This window comes from Barbus barbus, assembly GCF_936440315.1.
Source record: "Barbus barbus genome assembly, chromosome: 28".
NCBI classification, from domain to species: domain Eukaryota; kingdom Metazoa; phylum Chordata; class Actinopteri; order Cypriniformes; family Cyprinidae; genus Barbus; species Barbus barbus.
In genome coordinates, this window is record NC_136756.1 from 8,257,730 (window position 1) to 8,275,119 (window position 17,390).

Here is a 17,390-nt window from a genome sequence, read left to right on the forward strand (position 1 = left end):
CATTTCTGTTTTTTAGCCTTTGAAGATATTAAAATATGATAGTTGAATAGATAATTCATGATTTGTACAGTACCTTGAGTAAATCTATTGTTTTTAATGTGATAAAGGTTTTAGTGCACACCTATTATTTATTAATTCAGGAATAACACATGGCTTGTAGATGGAAAATCTTTATTAAATGTCATATTATAATATATATTATTACTAATATACTGTATATGTATATATTTAATACAGCCTACTGTAATAATGTAAAATATACATAAAACATCATAAACATGACAATACTGCCCTCTTCTGGCACATAAACCATAACTTGCCTTTGATCTTTTAGTAATGCGTAATTTTAAAACATGCAAATGCAATATTTATTCTCTTTGAAGGAATGAAATATGTAATCATCTTCATAATTAATGAGTGTTCTAATAAATCCAAAATCATTTAATAAAACACTGATTATTTAAATAGTCTCTCAGTTAAAAACAATATTCCTAAAATGAGAATATTGTTCTTATGAGGTTCTTATGAGAGAATATGAGGTCTGTGATGAGGTCTATTACAGTATTTGTCTGAAATATCTTGACAAGTGTTTATTTTCTGTCTTTCTCAATGCCCTCCTATATTGTGTCTCTCAGAAGAAATAAGACTGTTCATATGCAGAGATATTTGCCACATACACAGGGTTGTAGGTGTATATGAGCGCGCTGCTCTCTTGTGCTGCGTCACTGAAGTGGTGGGAGCTTCTCCTTCCTGAAAACACACATGAATTTGTTCATCCAAATTCATACAACAAGCAAACACATAAATAAGTAAAGTATGAGACTGCAATTACCCTCATTTACAAAGAATTCAGCCAGTAAGGACGACACACGCACAGCATTGCTGGAATGAGGAAAGTTGTAACGAGGGTCCCACTGAAAGCGGTTCACTTCTGGATGCCACTGTACCCCATAGAAAGGGTACTTCCTGCCTGCAGGCCAATAATCTTTCATCCACACTGTGTATAGGCGCTTGTATAAGGTTGTTTTAAATATGAAAAGTGTCTAGTTTTGTTACCTTCCATGGTAGAAACAAACTCAAGGCCATTTTGTGCTATGTTTGTGGAGAGCACTGCAAAGAAGCCACTTAATTTCTCATTTCCCATGAATGCCTGAAAAAGAGGAAGAGTTTATAGACCTTAATCAGGTTAGACATCATATTGAATTTAACAAGGAAGAAAACAAGTCTCTGAGGGATAGACTTAGTGTCTTTACAGTGGCACGTACTGTATACAGGTCCTAGAACACATACAATTGTTAAATCTCACAACTTTCAAAGCTGTTTTATGTTGTTTTTGTCAACTGAAAGTCTTTTAGAAAGACAGTTAATCTTCTGAATAATCGGTATGTTGTTAAACAACAGTAAAATCCACTCAACACACTGTACTTCTATCCTTCACAGCCTAGTGGTTATGGCATTACCCTGACTAAGGTCTATTGCTCCTTGTTTATTAATTCGATTAGAAGTATTTAAATGAATATTGTGTGTTTATAAAAGATGTACCTCTTTAGTCACTCCATAATGGTGGAAATTTCCAGTAAGTGGTTCCTGGGACAATGCTTTACGGATGTCAGATGGGAAGTTGGTAAACATACGACTGGATGAAGCCTCTGTTAATGGAAACAAATGTGCAAATGGACATTAGAGACATTATATATATATATACACACACACACACACACTACCTTGCTATATGTTTTAAAGGGTTTTAAAGGGATAGTTCACCCAAAAATGAAAATTCTGTCATTAATTACTCGCCCTCATGCCGTTCCAAACCCGTAAGACCTCCGTTCATCTTCGGAACACAAATTAAGATAATTCTGATGAATTCTGAGAGCTTAAATTAAGGTTGAACCCTTGATGTCACATGGATTATTTTACCGATCTCCTTGCTACGTTTCTGGACCTTGATCGTGTAAGGACCCTTGCTGTCTATGGAGGGTTAAAGGGTCTATTACGTGTTTTGATCAAAAATACAGAAAAGAAAACAGTAATACTGTGAAATTTGTTACAATTTTAAATAATTATTTTCTATTTTAATATACTTTAAAATATAATTTATTTCTGTGATGCAAAGCTGAATTTTCAGTATCATTACTGCAGTCTGCAGCGTCACATGATACTTCAGAAATCATTCTGTGATAATTTAGCATCAATTTTGAAATCATTTGTTCTTCATACACTGTAAAAAAAAAAAAAAAAAAGTTGAGCCAACTTAAAATTTTAAGGCAACCAGCTTCAGCAGATTTTTGAGTTCTCTCACCATATTTTTGTAGGAGATTCTAAACTTAAAACAGCAAGTTGAGAAAATCTGCTGAAGCTGTTTGCCTTAAAATTTTAAGTTGGCTCAACTTTTTTTTTTTTTTTTTTTTACAGTGTATTTTTTGGGACTTTTTCAGGATTCTTCAATGAATGAAAAGTTAAAAAGAACAGCATTTATTCAAATTATAAATCTTTTTTTAACCATGTAAGTCTTTACTATCCCATTTAATCAATTTACCACATCCTTGCTGAATAACAGAAAAGAGCAAAAATTGCTGACCCCAAACTTTTGAACGGTAATGTACATTTTTCTTAGTTTGATGAACATTTTAATAATCTACCTTTAATAATAAACTTTTTTTCCACTATAAAGAACCCTTTATGGAATGTAAAGATTCCAGGGATGTTAAAGGTTAAAGGTCATTGGCAAAAATAAAAAAAACTGGACCTGATGTTACTGTGTTGACTATGTACATTGGCTATAGTATATTTAGACTAAGTACCTGAGGTGAAGTTGAGTGGATAAGTGACATTCTCTGCAGTTGTCTTACTCAACAGGTTTTCTCCAGCCACCAGCACCGTGAGCAGCTGAAATCCCAGGCATGTTCCCCAGATGGGAAAGTAATCACCCTCACCATTCGCCTGAGACAGCACAAAAACAACTCTTGATAAGACTATGCAGTTTATTTCCTTTCTTTTTAGTTCCTAAAATAGTTACAGTAATGGCACATGACAAAGTCTAACTGTTCCCATAAAAAATGTTGATGATAAAACATCTATTAACAACTAATTATTCAGGAGACACAAGGAGCATCTTACATTCACTGTAATTCCCTTACCTTAAGGGCCAGTCTAAAGTAAATCCCAGCGGTGTGAGCAAAGTCAGATGTCTCCAGGTCCACAGCGCCTCCGATGAGAAGAAGACTGATCGAGAGACAAAGGGGGAAGTTTATGCAAAAATGATCCTTGTATGTGAAATATTATTGTATTAATGTGAATCACAGCTTTTGTTTCTGTAAGTTTCATTCAAACATGATGGGGAGGCGTTATTACTGTATGTAGGGTGTAAAATATTTCTAGGTTACTAAAAATCTAGGTTAAAATCTAGGTTACTGCAATCATCTCCAATGTTGACAGTAGGCTACATTACATAACGGCCAACAACATGTATCTAACAGCTTAAATAATGAAAAGATAACGATCATGTATGAATGCATCAGGTAAGGTCATCATAGAAATCTGGGTGCGATGGACTTGTTCAAGTAATGTCAACATCACATAATAGAGTTTTGAATGAAAGATGGAGAACATACCCATTTATTGACCTGAAGATTTTCTCATGCTCTGCCAAACTCTGGTTTAGCCTGTAGCATAGAATGTGTTCATTAGACTATATGATTGTTGAAATAACACATTTTGAATATGGATTTGATTATCTTCTACCTTGTGTGGTTCTCTTAAATGTATGGTTGTTGTTATTATTGATATATTATACAATTTTGGAAACACCCCTGGCAAAGTGTGGTTTTGGACGATATCAGCATAAATCCTTATCATTTTTTGGTGCAAATACATTAAAGTAACTTGACATCATCATTGAATGTCCCAAATTAAAAAGGATTCATGCCAATATTGTCCAAAAACCCACTTTTCTAGGGCATTTCCAAACTTTTGGAGGGGAGTATATGACTCTTCTGAATCGGTTTCCAGATAGCTAGAACTTTTGGGCCAAAAAGGACTTTGGAGATAAACTTTGTAGCCTACATTCATTTCAGAGAGAGAGAGAAAAAGAGAAGTAGCCTAATTATGAAATAATATCCCTAAGTCCTACTTAAGTGGGTCAAAAAGCACTCTTAATAACTAAGGTTCAACTAACTGCCCAATATAGGCCTAAATGTAAAATATAATACATTAAGTAACATAAAACATTACTAAAATACATAATTTATGTAGAGTGTAGCCAGCTTATTTTTCGGTGTAACTTGAATCGATTAATCGGTTTTTAAACATGAATCTGAATGCTAACAAATAGACAAGTCTTACCTTATCGGCACAACTCTAGCTCCCCCAGACTCAATGTACTGCACATATGATGAAGGGATGTATGTCTTTCCAAACTTTTTCATTGACTCATTGTCAACTTCTTGCGTCAGAATCCCTATAGACCAGTCATATGCGCTTAAAGGTTAGTCACACACTTAAGAGTGTGTGTGTTGTTATTAAACATGATAAGTATAAATTCAGTCTGTCAGCAAAACTGCAATTTAAAGTAAATGGCATTCTGCGTTAAAAGCTTAGTGCACACATCTGCTTGACACAATATGAGGGTAAGAGGTTTACCGATGATCGGTCTGTCGGTCTGAGGCTTGTTCCTCTGCGGGAGTTTCAACGGAGCGGCGCTGCACAACACAACACACGCGCACAGGAGCGCACTGAAGCCCATCCTGACCCCACACACACACACCGGTCCACAGAAAAACAGAGGACTCCTTCACTTATATACGTTTCATATAGTATCTGAACCGAAAGTTATGAGGGAAGTCATTAGCTGGGCGGGGTTTGTACTTTTTGGAGGAAGGAAAACAATCAGTAACTACCAGTTTGTTTAGGAAAGTTGTTGGGTGAGTTCTCCAAACGCGAGACCAGAAGTTCCTGAAGCTTTTAGGAACTTGTATTTTCCCAAACGTTCTCACAGCCAGTGCTTATCACGATGTGAAATATAGTGACATCCGCAATCTTGACAAGGCTTTATATAAGTTCATAGCTCACAAGTAAATTTCGTCAACATTGTTAGGAGGCTGGAATTTGCACTTCTTCGAGACTTTGTTTTTTTTCGAGACAAACCAGCTTTCAGAGCAACACAGTAGCAATGGAAATTATTCAAATGATACCATTTAGTGCACCTATAATGCATATTTAAAGTAAAAAAAAAAAAGAAATCAATATGACTTTTAACTTGCATATTTGGAAAGCCACATAAAAGTAAAAAGGGTTTAATTATGAAAAAGTAGCCTACACTTTAGCAAACTTTTAAAAGAGTATTTATTACGAAAATGATATACTTTTAAATAGGCCTATGAACTGAATTACGTCTCCAGACAGCCTATTTTTGTATTTGCAATGAAATAAAAATGCATTAGAGATTAAATTTATCAATGCAATTCGGTGAACTCGAGTTCAGTTCATATATATATGGCTGAGCTGAAGGCAGAGACAGAAAAAGTCACTGCAGTTGCTATAATAGGACTCCAGCAAGACATGAAGCACTGGCAGGGAGTCATAAAATAAAATAATGAGCTGACTATTTATAGGACTCTTCATAAGTTGACTAGTTATTTACTGTACAGTCCCTCTGAAACACAGCAGAAGTCGTCAATAAATACATGATTGCACAGTGGGAATGTATGCAATGCATTTTCATGACCCCATCTTAATATAGTCAATAAAATATGAAATTCACTAGTTGCGAAAAATTACATTCAGTGACTCCCTGTAGTTGAAAACACATCCCATTCTTATACAAATATGCATTGATACAAAAACAATGATATTGTGAAATATTACAATTTACATATATTTTAAAATGTTATTTATTTCTGTGATGCAAAGCTGAATTTTCAGCATTACTAGTCTCCAGTGTCACATGATCCTTCAGAAATCAATATACTGATTTGCTGCTCAAGAAACATTTCTAATTATTATCAATGCTGAAAACAGTTGTGCTGCTTAATATTTTAGTGGAAACGGTGATACTTTTTTTTTCAGGTTTCTTTGATTAACAGAAAGTTTAAAAGAGCAGTCATCTGCAATAAAGGGAAGATGGTTGTGAATGCCACATTGGCCATGAGTTCTCATAGCACATGAAGTGTCATTTCAGCTTCTTGTTTTTAAAGCTTTTATAAAGCCAGTGTCATGTAGTACAGTCACAGTGACATAAGCAAAACTGAGCAACAGTCCCTTCATGATGAGCATTTCTTTCTGATCGTTCTTCAAATAATGAAGTTTATGAAGCAGCAGCAGTTTTTATAGTTTTATTTGAGTGGTTATAATCTAAGTAGGCTAGCTGATAATTCATCATGTATTCATTCACTTTAACCCTATGAATGTTTAGTAAATTAAATATAACATACACGTTTAGTAACACAATGAAGTCAGACTATGTGTGGATGTACAATGTAAAAAGTGGATCAAAAAGTAGTTTGATCAGATTACCTAAAATGAGTAATGTAATGGATTACATGGTAATGGTTTTTGTCCCTTCAGCCACTCCATAATATCCAAAAAGCGATTACTGAATATTACTCGGAGAAACCGTGTCCTAAAATGCAATAAAATATAATTATGCTGGACTTTTTGTGATTACAAAAACAACCTTTAACGAAACTCACATCTGCAAGATGCCTGTCAGCACATTCCCACCACTAGGAAGCTGATTCAGGGTTTTAAAATAATAATAAACAGGGAGGAGGAAAAGGAGAAATTTCTAGCACATTTATTAACTTAATGTTTAAGTCAAATCCAGATTTTTACAATCACTGTGTTATTTATTGTAACCCACAATATTTACATGTGTAATAGTGTCTCATCTTGAAAAGACATTGCATAAATTCAAATAAATTTCCTTGAGCACACAGTATAAATGTATTTCGCTCATTCACTTCGAGTTCTCCATCTGTGACAGTACACAGGAACATTCCCTTACAAACTGATTTACAGCATTGAAGTGAATTATTGGTTCTAGCAGCCGCTCCTCAAGCTCTGTTTTCCAGAAGAGCCTGGAAGTCAGGTGAACAAACCAATTTGTGTTTAATGTGTCCCAGCACAGACATGTCTCCCCTCCTGCCCTCTGTATTAACTGAGACCAGTTCCTACAAAAACACAGAAAGAATAACAGAAAAAACAATGTTATACAAACCTAAGAGCAAGTAATAAGACATACATGAAGAAGCTAAATAGTGTATAAATTGCATGTAAAGATTCAGACCCAAAGTCCCATGACGAGTGCTGCGTGGTCATGTGCTTATAAAGCATTTGTCACCAATTTCATTACATTATTTAGCCTTTGGATCTTCAAATGCTGTTATAACATCTTTATCCCAGCAGTGGAATAGTTCACCAAAAATGAACATTTGCTGAAAATGTACTCATCCTCAGACCTAAGACGTAGATGGATTTGTTTGTTCATGGGAACAAATTTGGAGAAATGTATCATTATTTAATTTGCTCATCAATGGATCCCCTGCAGTGAATGGGTGCCGTCAGAATGAGTGTCCAAACAGCTGATTAAAAACATCACAATAATCCACACAACTCCAGTCCATCAATGATCATCTTGTGAAGCGAATTCTGTGTGTTTGTGAGAAACAAATCCATTTAGGTGTTTTAAATTTAAACAGTTGCTTCTGGCCAAAATACGGGTCCATAATCCATAATAATGCTCCTCCAGTGAAAAAACCATCCCCAGTTGTCCTCTCACGTCAAAATCCACCAACTTCTAGAACTGTTTTGGAATGTATTCACTTGTAATTGGTGCTTGATCTGTGCATATTTCTCTCCTGATTCAGACAAGATGACTTTTTCACTGGAGAAAGCAATTTAATGCATAGAGGACTCGTATTTTAGCTGGAAGCAACTTTTTGATGTTTAAAAATGTGTTGATGAATTTGTTTATAAACACGCATCTTTTTGATGGATGGACTGGAGTGGTGTGGATTACTTGAGGATTATTGTGATGTTTTTATCAGCTGTTTGGACTCTCATTCTGACGGCACCCATTCACTGCAGAGGATCCATTGGTGAGCAAGTGATCTGATGGTAAATTTCTCCAAATCTGTTCCCATGAACAAACAAACTCATCTACATCTTGGATGGCCTGGGGGTGACCTACTGCACTGATGAGCATAACTGACCTGCAGGAAGGCACAGGAGGTTCCCAGGGCCACATCCAGGGTGATGTTACCCAGTATAAGCTGAACTTTGCCTGACTTCCTCACGAGCATCTTTCCCACCAAACCCTCCTGTAGATCCTTAAGACAACAGGTGTTCTCATCTTGAGATTCATCCTGACACACACAGGAGAACAAAAACACACATGAGTATATGCAAAAACTGACATCAATCCATGATCTAAACCTAGCCAGCGCCTACCTGAGTCTCGGTCTTCTGCATCATGGCCTGTCCGTCGCTCGACTGCACCTCTGTTTTGGTGGGCCGAACGTCACTGGTGGGCGGCTGGCCTGGCAGACAGTCAGGAAGCTGCATGAAGAGAAGCTCCTCCTCTTTGCAGTGATTCCACACCTCCAGTAAATCAGGCAGCAAATCAGGTTTGGGCAAGGGTGGCAGCTTGAACATAGTCTCCGCCTTCTTTGGTTCAGGAATATCCAAAGGCTCCTGCTTGACTGAAGGAAGACAGGGTTAAATTCTCAATTCTGTGCAATGAAAGCTCAAGTGAACTTGCACGAAGTGAAGTTGAAGTTTCCCCTACTCTTCACTTCAGCTCCAGCGCTGTCTGTGCTCATCGGTTCAGGATCCGAGGAGGTCTTTTCTGATTTGAGAGTCTCCTCGCTAAACTCCTCTTTGAAGACCCATCCCGACACAGCCAGCGGCAGCTGCACAGGACAGCTTCCTCTTTCTCCTCTCAGGTGAGGGTCATCCAGAAACTACACACACAGAACCAAAGGCTTGAGGGTGGCTTATTTTTCTCAGTTAAGCAAGCATAAAAATCATTAAAACATGGTCCAGGACATATTTCACTCCAAAAACAAAATGCAAAAAAGGAGCGGAGAAAATAAATAAACTATATTTTGCAAGATAATTAAGCCAATTGTTAGGACCATTATGTTTTTGCATCATGACCACCACATTTTTCACCATAATTGCCATCAGTGTAAAGCATCAGGACATTTATCTTCCTATTCTTCTTAGAGGTGATTCTAATGATTAATTTATTATTTTTATCTTTTAATTTAAATCAACCATGAAAAAGTAGTACACAAAATACTACAATGATGTATAATATTTATAATATAATTTAATAATAATAAAAATAAATATTAAATCTTTGTTTTTATTGTATTAAGATAATGAGTAATGAGAATTAAATTTAAAATTATGATTAATTATTTAAAAAATTATGTCTCAATGGAAAAGATGTAAATGGACCTTAGGTAAGATTATTTTCTTTTTGTAATTTCTTCCTTTTGATTTTGGGGTGTAATGCAACCAGGTAAAGGTTCTGCACAAGTCTGAGTTAATAAGTTAATTAGAAGTTAATAAGCTTCAGTTTTTTTTAACTTACATTGTCCTTCTCAAGTTTGCGCAGGATTTCTTTAGTCTCCTCTTCGGTCTCTCTCTCCTTTTTGATGTTGATGATGGGTGAAGGGCCACTGTTTGTGGCTTCTCTGGTATAATCATATACACCTAATCAAATAAAACTAATTAAGACAGTACTGATACAAAAGATATGTCACAACAGAAAATGCTAATTATTTTTCATGTTAAATTTTAATCGTTATATTTAAGTTATATTTTCCCATGAACATTCAAACCCATGGTAAATGCAGACAACTGTTCGTTCAAAATGTTTACTTTTATTCAGAAAGGATGCATTAAATTGAAGGATCATGTGACACTGAAGACTGGAGTAATGATGCTGAAAATTCAGCTTTGATCACAGGAATAAATTACATTTTAAAATATATTCACATAAAAACAGGTATTTTAAATTGCAACACAATTTCACAATAGACCTGTTTTGTTGTATTTTTAATCAAATAAATGGAGTCTTGGTGAACATAACTGACTTCTTTCCGAAAAACTTACCAACCACTAACTTTTAAACTTTTAAAGTAGTGTATCTATACAGAAAATCAGAACTAATTACTGCCGGTCAGTATTTTAATAGCATATTAATGAGTCTAGTGTCACTCACAGATATTTGAAAAGATATTTGAATGTTTGACTGTAAACAGCCTCCAGTAAGGCTAATTAACTATATTCTTAGCAGAACAACTGTTAATCGTTATTAGCTGTAGCAGTAAACATAATTATTATGAATCATTTGGGTCATATTTCTGTTGCTGCTCCAGCATAAAAGTAAAAATCCTCTCAAAGGTTACTGTGATTTCACTACATTAAGAGGTGCTGTGAGGCACAACACAAGCATCACTGCTTTAATGCCATTTAGTGTCACTGATAACAAACTCTGGCTCGAATCTCAGCACTTGGCCAAACAATTTCTCAAATCCTCCCCTGATGACCTCCTTTACCTTTCCTCTTGGCCATCATCTCTGCAGGACCCTGCTCAAAGATAGAATGTGACTGGATGACCTCCGGGCGACCTCGGCCCCTCCCTCGGCCGTCCCGCTGCCGACCTCGATCCACATCCTTCTTATCCCGTCTCGTTCTTTCATCAGCCTTTAATCTGCGGCAAAGTAAAACACAAAACACCATCCTCACTAGTAAGAAATGTCAATACCGACATAATGTCAACAATGAATTATTGACGATATATTGATGAATTGGACAAAAGATGGACTAAAGAGTCTGTCACTTACTCCTCTTTCGATTTTCGACCAATAATATTGGGCGTGAAGGTTTTCTGCAGGATTAAGGAGAAAATGACACTATGAATTGCAACATAATGCATCTGAAATGTCTTGTGTGATAGTAATGTTCAGCTATGTATGGGGACCTTTTTGACTCCCCCTAACGTAAGGTCTCTGGAGCGCATTGTGGGGAGGTGTCCCGGAGAGATCGAAGCAGGCAGCCGGCGACCCATCGGCAGCCCTCTGGCTCCCCCTACATGCGGCGTCCGTGGAGGACCACTGGGGTCACCAGAGTTCTCCATCCTCACTGACAAAAGAAGAGAGATGTTACTGAATATGTCAATTTGACATGTAAACTCCATGTGCTTTGAGAAAAGCATATGCAAAACATCTATGTACAAATGCATTTTATGAGAAACTGGAATCAGTTTGTTACCAAATGCTTGAATGTCACTGTCCTGTCCCAGTCCAAAACCTATAATGCTATAGTGCCGATTGAAACGTTCCTCTAAAATGAACATTTTTCTCAGGCTCCTATGTTTATGTTCAGTTATTTCACATTAATGGCAATGAAAAGAACTTATTCATTGCTATTATAGTGAATTTACTGAACTTACACATAGAAGCCTGATAAAAATGTTCATTTTAGAAGAAAATTTCAAACAGCATGTGAACTCTTCATATTTATATTTATATATATATATATATATATATATATATATATATATATATATATATATATATATATATATATATATATATATATATATATATATATCCACCTGAGACCCAGCTCTGGAGTTTTTGCCTCTGTAGTGGACATTCTATTTCAGTGAATTTCTCTGAGACCTCACGTGTCACAGTTGTAAGTCTGGATGTCCTGTACAGAGCACATTCAGGGCTTTATAGAGATACTAAATGATTGGAAGTTTGACCAGGACCACTCCCTCTCCTAGGTCTTTAAAGATGGCTAAATTTAATTTAGTGAAACATTTTACATCCTTACAGAAATATGATTATATTTTGTAATTGTCATTTAAATCTGAATAATTTTCTAATTGTTTGTCACAAAGCAACATCTCAGGAAAATGTTATTTTGAAATTCAAATATGACTTCCTGTTATGAAACAAGACATAATTTCATACATGTCCACTGTATAGGACCCCAGGACTAAAATTATGTTTATGATGCATTTTGGGAGACATAACAATTGAATAGGAAAATAAATTATGTATCTATTTTGTTATGAAATATTAGATATTATTTTGAAAATCTGGCCGTTTATTACTCCCATTATGACAATTCTTTTTTCAACATGCTGTCCCAAAAGCAACCCATTAATATGCAAATTAGATACAGTATAGATACACTGTGTTTAATGGGAAAACCAGATTATGGTTTTCCCATTACACATATTGCACATATTTGTACACACATATTGCGTAAAACAAAATGGTATATCAAATCATTTTGTTATATATTTTATAGTTGAGAATCATCCTTAAAGTTTAGAAGAAGAAAAAATCCCATTGTTTTTGCCTTTTTGATGTCTATTCATGCCATTTTATTTTTTAGAAAAACTTAGTCCTAGTGTCCTCTACAGAATAAAACATGAGAGAGCATATATATATATGAGAGACCCTCTCTGTGAAACCACACACACACACACACGTTGGTTTTTGTGGTTTATGGGGACTCTCCATAGGCGTAATGGTTTTTATACTGAACAAACTGTGTGTGCTATTGCCCTACACCGACCCTACACCTAAACTTAGCCCTCACAGGAGACTTTGTGCATTTTTAGATTTTCAAAAAAACACCATTTAGTATGTTTTTTAAGCCTTTTGAATTACGGGGACATAGGCAGTGTCCTCATAAACCACCTTCATATTGTAATACCTCTGTCATACCCATGTCATTATACAAATATGTGTCCTCATAAACCACATAAACATGCGCGCACACACACACACACACACACACACACACTCTCTCTCTTTTTCTCTCTCTCTCTCTCACACACACACACACACACACACACACACACACACTCTCTCTCTCTTTCTCTCTCTCTCTCTCTCTCTCACACACACACACACACACACACACACACACACACACACACACACACACACACACACACACACACACTCACGTTATGTTGGAATCCCCGTAAAAATCCAAATAGGATCCCTTTGGATTGGTTCCAGATTATGATTCTGAGAGAAATTCGGTATAAATTGTTACCACAGGCGGATTTTTTGACTACAGTGATGACACGCATTCAGTCACACATATATTAATAACTATATTGAAACAGACATCTCCAGCAGACAGACACCGGTATCTCCTCGCTTCTGAACACATGGCGAGACAAACACACACACAGTCACTGTACACTTACCAGTGCGCTTCCTCCAGTGCAGAGCTTCCTCAAACACCGGCTCACAAAACACTACGAAATATTACCGAGTTACAGACAAAATCGAGAGTTTATGATGATGATATCGAGTGCAAGTTTGTTTAAGGCGGAGTTTAACGTGCAATGATACTTTGACCCGTGTGACGCAGGAATATGATTGGTGAACGTCAACTATGCACCACTTTGCGCAGAGTTTTTAAAAGTGCCCCTATTGAAAAGTTCATATTTTGGTTTTGGAGTCCCCAACAACAGGTTGACATGCATGCAATATGGCAAGGTCAAAAAACACTTTCATTGTCTTATAATATCAGTGATAAATGAGTCGACTCTTTCTTTTGAGAGACAATAACTTTATACAGTACATTTCAGTACAAATATACTCACATTTCAAACTATTTTATAGTAAAAAATATTAGGATTATACTACAAAATAAAGTAAAACAAACATGTCACTGAAAAAAGTTTGTTCATTTTATTTTATAACTTTTTTAATCACATATTTCTGGATTGGACAACTTTTCAATTAAGAGAATTAAAGATGAGAATTAAAGCTAATAAATATCCTTGTAAAAAAACATATTAATGATAATTGTGCATTCAGCATATGTAAACGTCCCATTTTTGGCACCTGACAGTTTTTATTTTAAACTAATTTTCTGAATAAAGAATATAAAATTTTGAATGACTTTAAAATACAAAACGCAACGAGACCCGATATTTTTCATAAATAAATATATAAATAAATAGGCCCAAATAATTAAATAAATAATAGATTGTTTAGGCTATAAAAATTCAAATGTGATGATTTGTTCAATAACCCCGGACTATTATTATTGTTATTCTGTGTTCATTTTCATTCAGTTTTGCACATATATTATGTGGATGTCAAAATGTTTTCCAAACATGAATGATTTTTGATAATCAGCTTTAGAGTGAGGATAAAATCAGGTTTAGGATAAAATCAAATGATGATGATGAACATAATGTTAAACATTAACGAATATTTTGATGAATGTGAGCAATTAAAGCTGCAATCCGTAAATTTTGCCTCTTTGTCGCCACCTCTGTTTGAAAACAGGAATTGCAGTTACTTCCGAAATGATCTTGCTTGTGTGGGTTGTGAGTCGGCACGGCTCCAGTGCAGATGAATCGAATGTTTTGAGGTGAATGTGTGAACCGGTGTGAATCCTGTACTTAGGAATCACAGATTTTAGCCTACGTCTTGGAATATATGACCAAAATAAGAATTGTAACAAGTAACAAGTCTGCCATGTTTGAACAACTGAGGAAAACAGCATTGCAATAAATCACGCTACCAGTGGTAATTAAATGTAATGATTGGTTAGCTCATATCACATCAAACCGTGGAAATTATTATTGTTATACTTTATTCTCAAATTATTAATGTTAACAACATCAGCATTTCGTGACAGAGTATAGTGTGTATTAGCGTGGAGATTTCAATTTCTGTACAGTCTAATCTCTCATTGTCATACCATTTGATATTTCATATTAAGAAATTCTTTTAGCCCAAAAAGCATATTATGCTCTCTTCGAACGTTTCTTTAAAATACAAATCTTGTGTCATCCCAGGCTGTCTGTAATCAGAAGCACATTTAAAACTGGAATATAATTTAATTTCATTCACATGTGTTTCATATAATCCTTTCTGGATTACAATCCGCCATCAAAATGATTTTTTGACATTTAATTATTCCAGCTGCTGTGAGAAAAAGCTAAACGATGCACCACCTGCAGGACCCTCACATGCAAAAGCCTACTAGCCGGGACAACTTCTTTATGTTTACAGACGTGACATATTGACACAGCAGCATGCTTGAATTACCCGTGAAAACCTACCCGTACTATTCAAATTAGAAAACATTATTATAAGCTTACCGTTGTGAATCGGGCTAAAGTAAGGTGATAGTTTTGAACACTGGCTGGTTATGTACTTCCTCAAATATTGATTTTGGATAATTTTTAACCAAAAAAAGGAACAGACGGCAGTATTTCCATAGTATTTTTTTCCCTCCACTCTATTAAGTCAATGGCTATCATCAACTGTTTGGTTACCAACATTCTTCAAAATATCTCCTTTTATGTTCTATAGAAGAAAGAAACTCATACAGGTTATTTTCTGCTATACATCTATATGATACGATATATGTCAATCATGTCCACTAATAAGAAGAACATTTCAAATGACAAATCAAAATCTGTACATCTATAAGGACGTTTGTCCTTGCATGTCTGTCAGGGTCTATTGTGTGTTAATTATCTGTTGTCTTTAATTACTCTCCATCCTGTGATAACTCAAGTAATCTTCAAAGCAGCCAAGCGCAGAGAGAGTCCGGTGTGTTCCCATCAATCACAATGAGTCAGAAACACAGCCCTGATCATCTGACCTTCAGAGCTTCAGAGTCAGACGTGTTGTTGTGTGCTGTGTGTGTTTGCGTTGCAGGGATGTGCTGCTTGTGACCATATGGTGCAGCATTTGGTTGTAGGCTCTGTAGGTTGAAGCATCAGATGGTCCTGTCCTTGAGTAATAACATGCTTGAGCGGACGCTGATATCAGTGTAGCAGATCCACACTTGAGTTATAGCACCGTCACAGTGTAATCAATGTAGATTGGCCCTCAGTGTAATGGTGACATACTCAATAGTGTGCTTGCTGCTTCTAGACTGAAGCCAGCTTCATTTCTGTGAGTGTGTGTATTTTCCTGCAGAGTCTGAGCTCTTTAAGTCTTATTCTTAAGTTTGGTTATGAAACTCGGATTCTGAGTCCGACAGGAAGCATATTAGATATGGTTTTACACCCTAAAATAAAAATGGTCACGCAGTGAATCCTGTGCTACAGACCATCTGCATCTCAAGAGGGGGTGTGAGATACATAAACACACATTCACTCAATATATCACACATCAAAACCATTGTTTGGCGATATAAAAAATAAGAACAAGTATTTTATTCTTAATAATAATGTTTTATGTTTTTAACGAAATTGCTTACGCTCATTAAGGCTGTATTTTATTTGATTAAAAATACATTTAAAAAATCCTGTAATTTTGTGAAATATTATTGCAATTTAAAATAGTTTCTATTTTAATATATTTTAAAATGTAATTCCTGTAAACCAATGCTGAATTTTCAGCATCATTACTCCAGTCTTCAGTGTAACATGATCCTTCAGAAATCAGTATAATATGCTGATTTTTATCAATGTTGGAAACTGTTGTGCTGCTTCATATGTTTTTGGAACCTGTGATACTTTTTTTTATTATTAAAAAGAACAGCATTTCTTCAAAATATAAATATTTTGTTACAATATGCTCTACCGTTTAAAAGTTTGGGGTCAGTAAATAGTTTTCTTTCTTTTTTTTGAAAGTAATGAATTCTTTTATTCAGCTAGGGTGTGTTAAATGGATAAAAAGTGATAATAAAGACTTATATTGTTAGAAAATATTTATATTTTAAATGCTGTTCTTTTCACATTTTTATTCAAAGAATCCTGAGAAAAGTATCACCGGTTCCAAAAAATATTAAGCAGCACAACAGTTTCACCATTGATAATACATCAGCATATTAGAATGATTTCTAAGGGATCATGTGACACTGAAAACTGGAGTAATGATGCTGAAAATTCAGCTCTGCAAGACATATTAAAACAGAAAACCAGTAATAGAAATTGTAATATTTCTTAATCATCCAAGTGGATGCTGCCCACTGGTGGTGGTTGAGGAGAGACCCCCCCTCATGACTGTAAAGTGCTTTGGGTGTACAGCAATACACAAAGCTCTATATAAATGCCTCATTCATATAATAGTCACACACTGGGCGGAGAGGCACACGAGGATGAGTAAGCTAAGAATTTCTTTATTAAACAAACTGAGGAGGGGAGGAAGACGGAGCAGGAATCCAGCCAGGGTGGAATAGATGAAGCTGAAGCCCACCAAGGTGGAACTGAAACCCACCAGGGTGGAGCAGATGAAGCTGAAGCCCACCAAGGTGGAACTGAAACCCACCAGGGTGGAGCAGATGAAGCTTAAGCCCACCAGGGTGGAACTGAAGCCCACCAGGGCGGAAACAGATATAACTGAAACATAGGGCACAGACAGATT

At 35.8% G+C, this 17,390-nt stretch overlaps 2 protein-coding genes across 3 annotated transcripts; both read right to left on the reverse strand.

Annotated features, from left to right (window-relative positions):
• Positions 1-156: 156 nt before the first annotated feature.
• Positions 157-4,834, reverse strand: LOC306847845 (gamma-glutamyl hydrolase). Its single transcript, XM_079382033.1, has 9 exons — positions 4,642-4,834; positions 4,345-4,459; positions 3,615-3,665; positions 3,141-3,225; positions 2,805-2,943; positions 1,543-1,649; positions 1,057-1,150; positions 833-970; positions 157-750 (listed from the first exon to the last, which is right to left on the reverse strand). The coding sequence occupies exons 1-9, from the start codon at positions 4,742-4,744 to the stop codon at positions 632-634; spliced, it is 951 nt and encodes a 316-aa protein (XP_079238159.1). The 5' UTR covers positions 4,745-4,834; the 3' UTR covers positions 157-631.
• A 1,047-nt stretch (positions 4,835-5,881) lies between these two features.
• LOC306848012 (DNA-directed RNA polymerase III subunit RPC4-like) lies at positions 5,882-13,412 on the reverse strand. 2 transcript variants are annotated; one of them, XM_079382319.1, is made up of 10 exons: positions 13,253-13,412; positions 13,004-13,067; positions 10,994-11,154; positions 10,857-10,900; positions 10,569-10,723; positions 9,599-9,720; positions 8,786-8,960; positions 8,449-8,699; positions 8,211-8,363; positions 5,882-7,169 (listed from the first exon to the last, which is right to left on the reverse strand). In XM_079382319.1, the coding sequence occupies exons 3-10, from the start codon at positions 11,147-11,149 to the stop codon at positions 7,053-7,055; spliced, it is 1,173 nt and encodes a 390-aa protein (XP_079238445.1). In that variant the 5' UTR covers positions 11,150-11,154; positions 13,004-13,067; positions 13,253-13,412; the 3' UTR covers positions 5,882-7,052. The 2 variants fall into 2 exon arrangements, with proteins under 2 accessions (XP_079238445.1, XP_079238446.1); XM_079382320.1 differs by lacking the exon at positions 13,004-13,067 and having other exon boundaries at positions 6,339-7,169.
• Between the last annotated feature and the right edge of the window lie 3,978 nt (positions 13,413-17,390).

Excerpts from the sequence above, each read along its gene's own strand:
- LOC306847845 (XM_079382033.1), bottom strand. The coding sequence starts at position 4,744 with ATGGGCTTCAGTGCGCTCCTGTGCGCGTGTGTTGTGTTGTGCAGCGCC. Across the intron at positions 3,226-3,614 it reads ATCTTCAGGTCAATAAATGG|TCTTCTTCTCATCGGAGGCG; the intron begins GTATGTTCTCCA and ends TCTCTCGATCAG. Across the intron at positions 751-832 it reads TGAATTCTTTGTAAATGAGG|GAAGGAGAAGCTCCCACCAC; the intron begins GTAATTGCAGTC and ends GTGTGTTTTCAG.
- LOC306848012 (XM_079382319.1), bottom strand. The coding sequence starts at position 11,149 with ATGGAGAACTCTGGTGACCCCAGTGGTCCTCCACGGACGCCGCATGTA. Across the intron at positions 8,700-8,785 it reads CGCTGGAGCTGAAGTGAAGA|TCAAGCAGGAGCCTTTGGAT; the intron begins GTAGGGGAAACT and ends GTCTTCCTTCAG. Across the intron at positions 7,170-8,210 it reads CCTCCTGTGCCTTCCTGCAG|GAACTGGTCTCAGTTAATAC; the intron begins GTCAGTTATGCT and ends GTGTTTTTGTAG.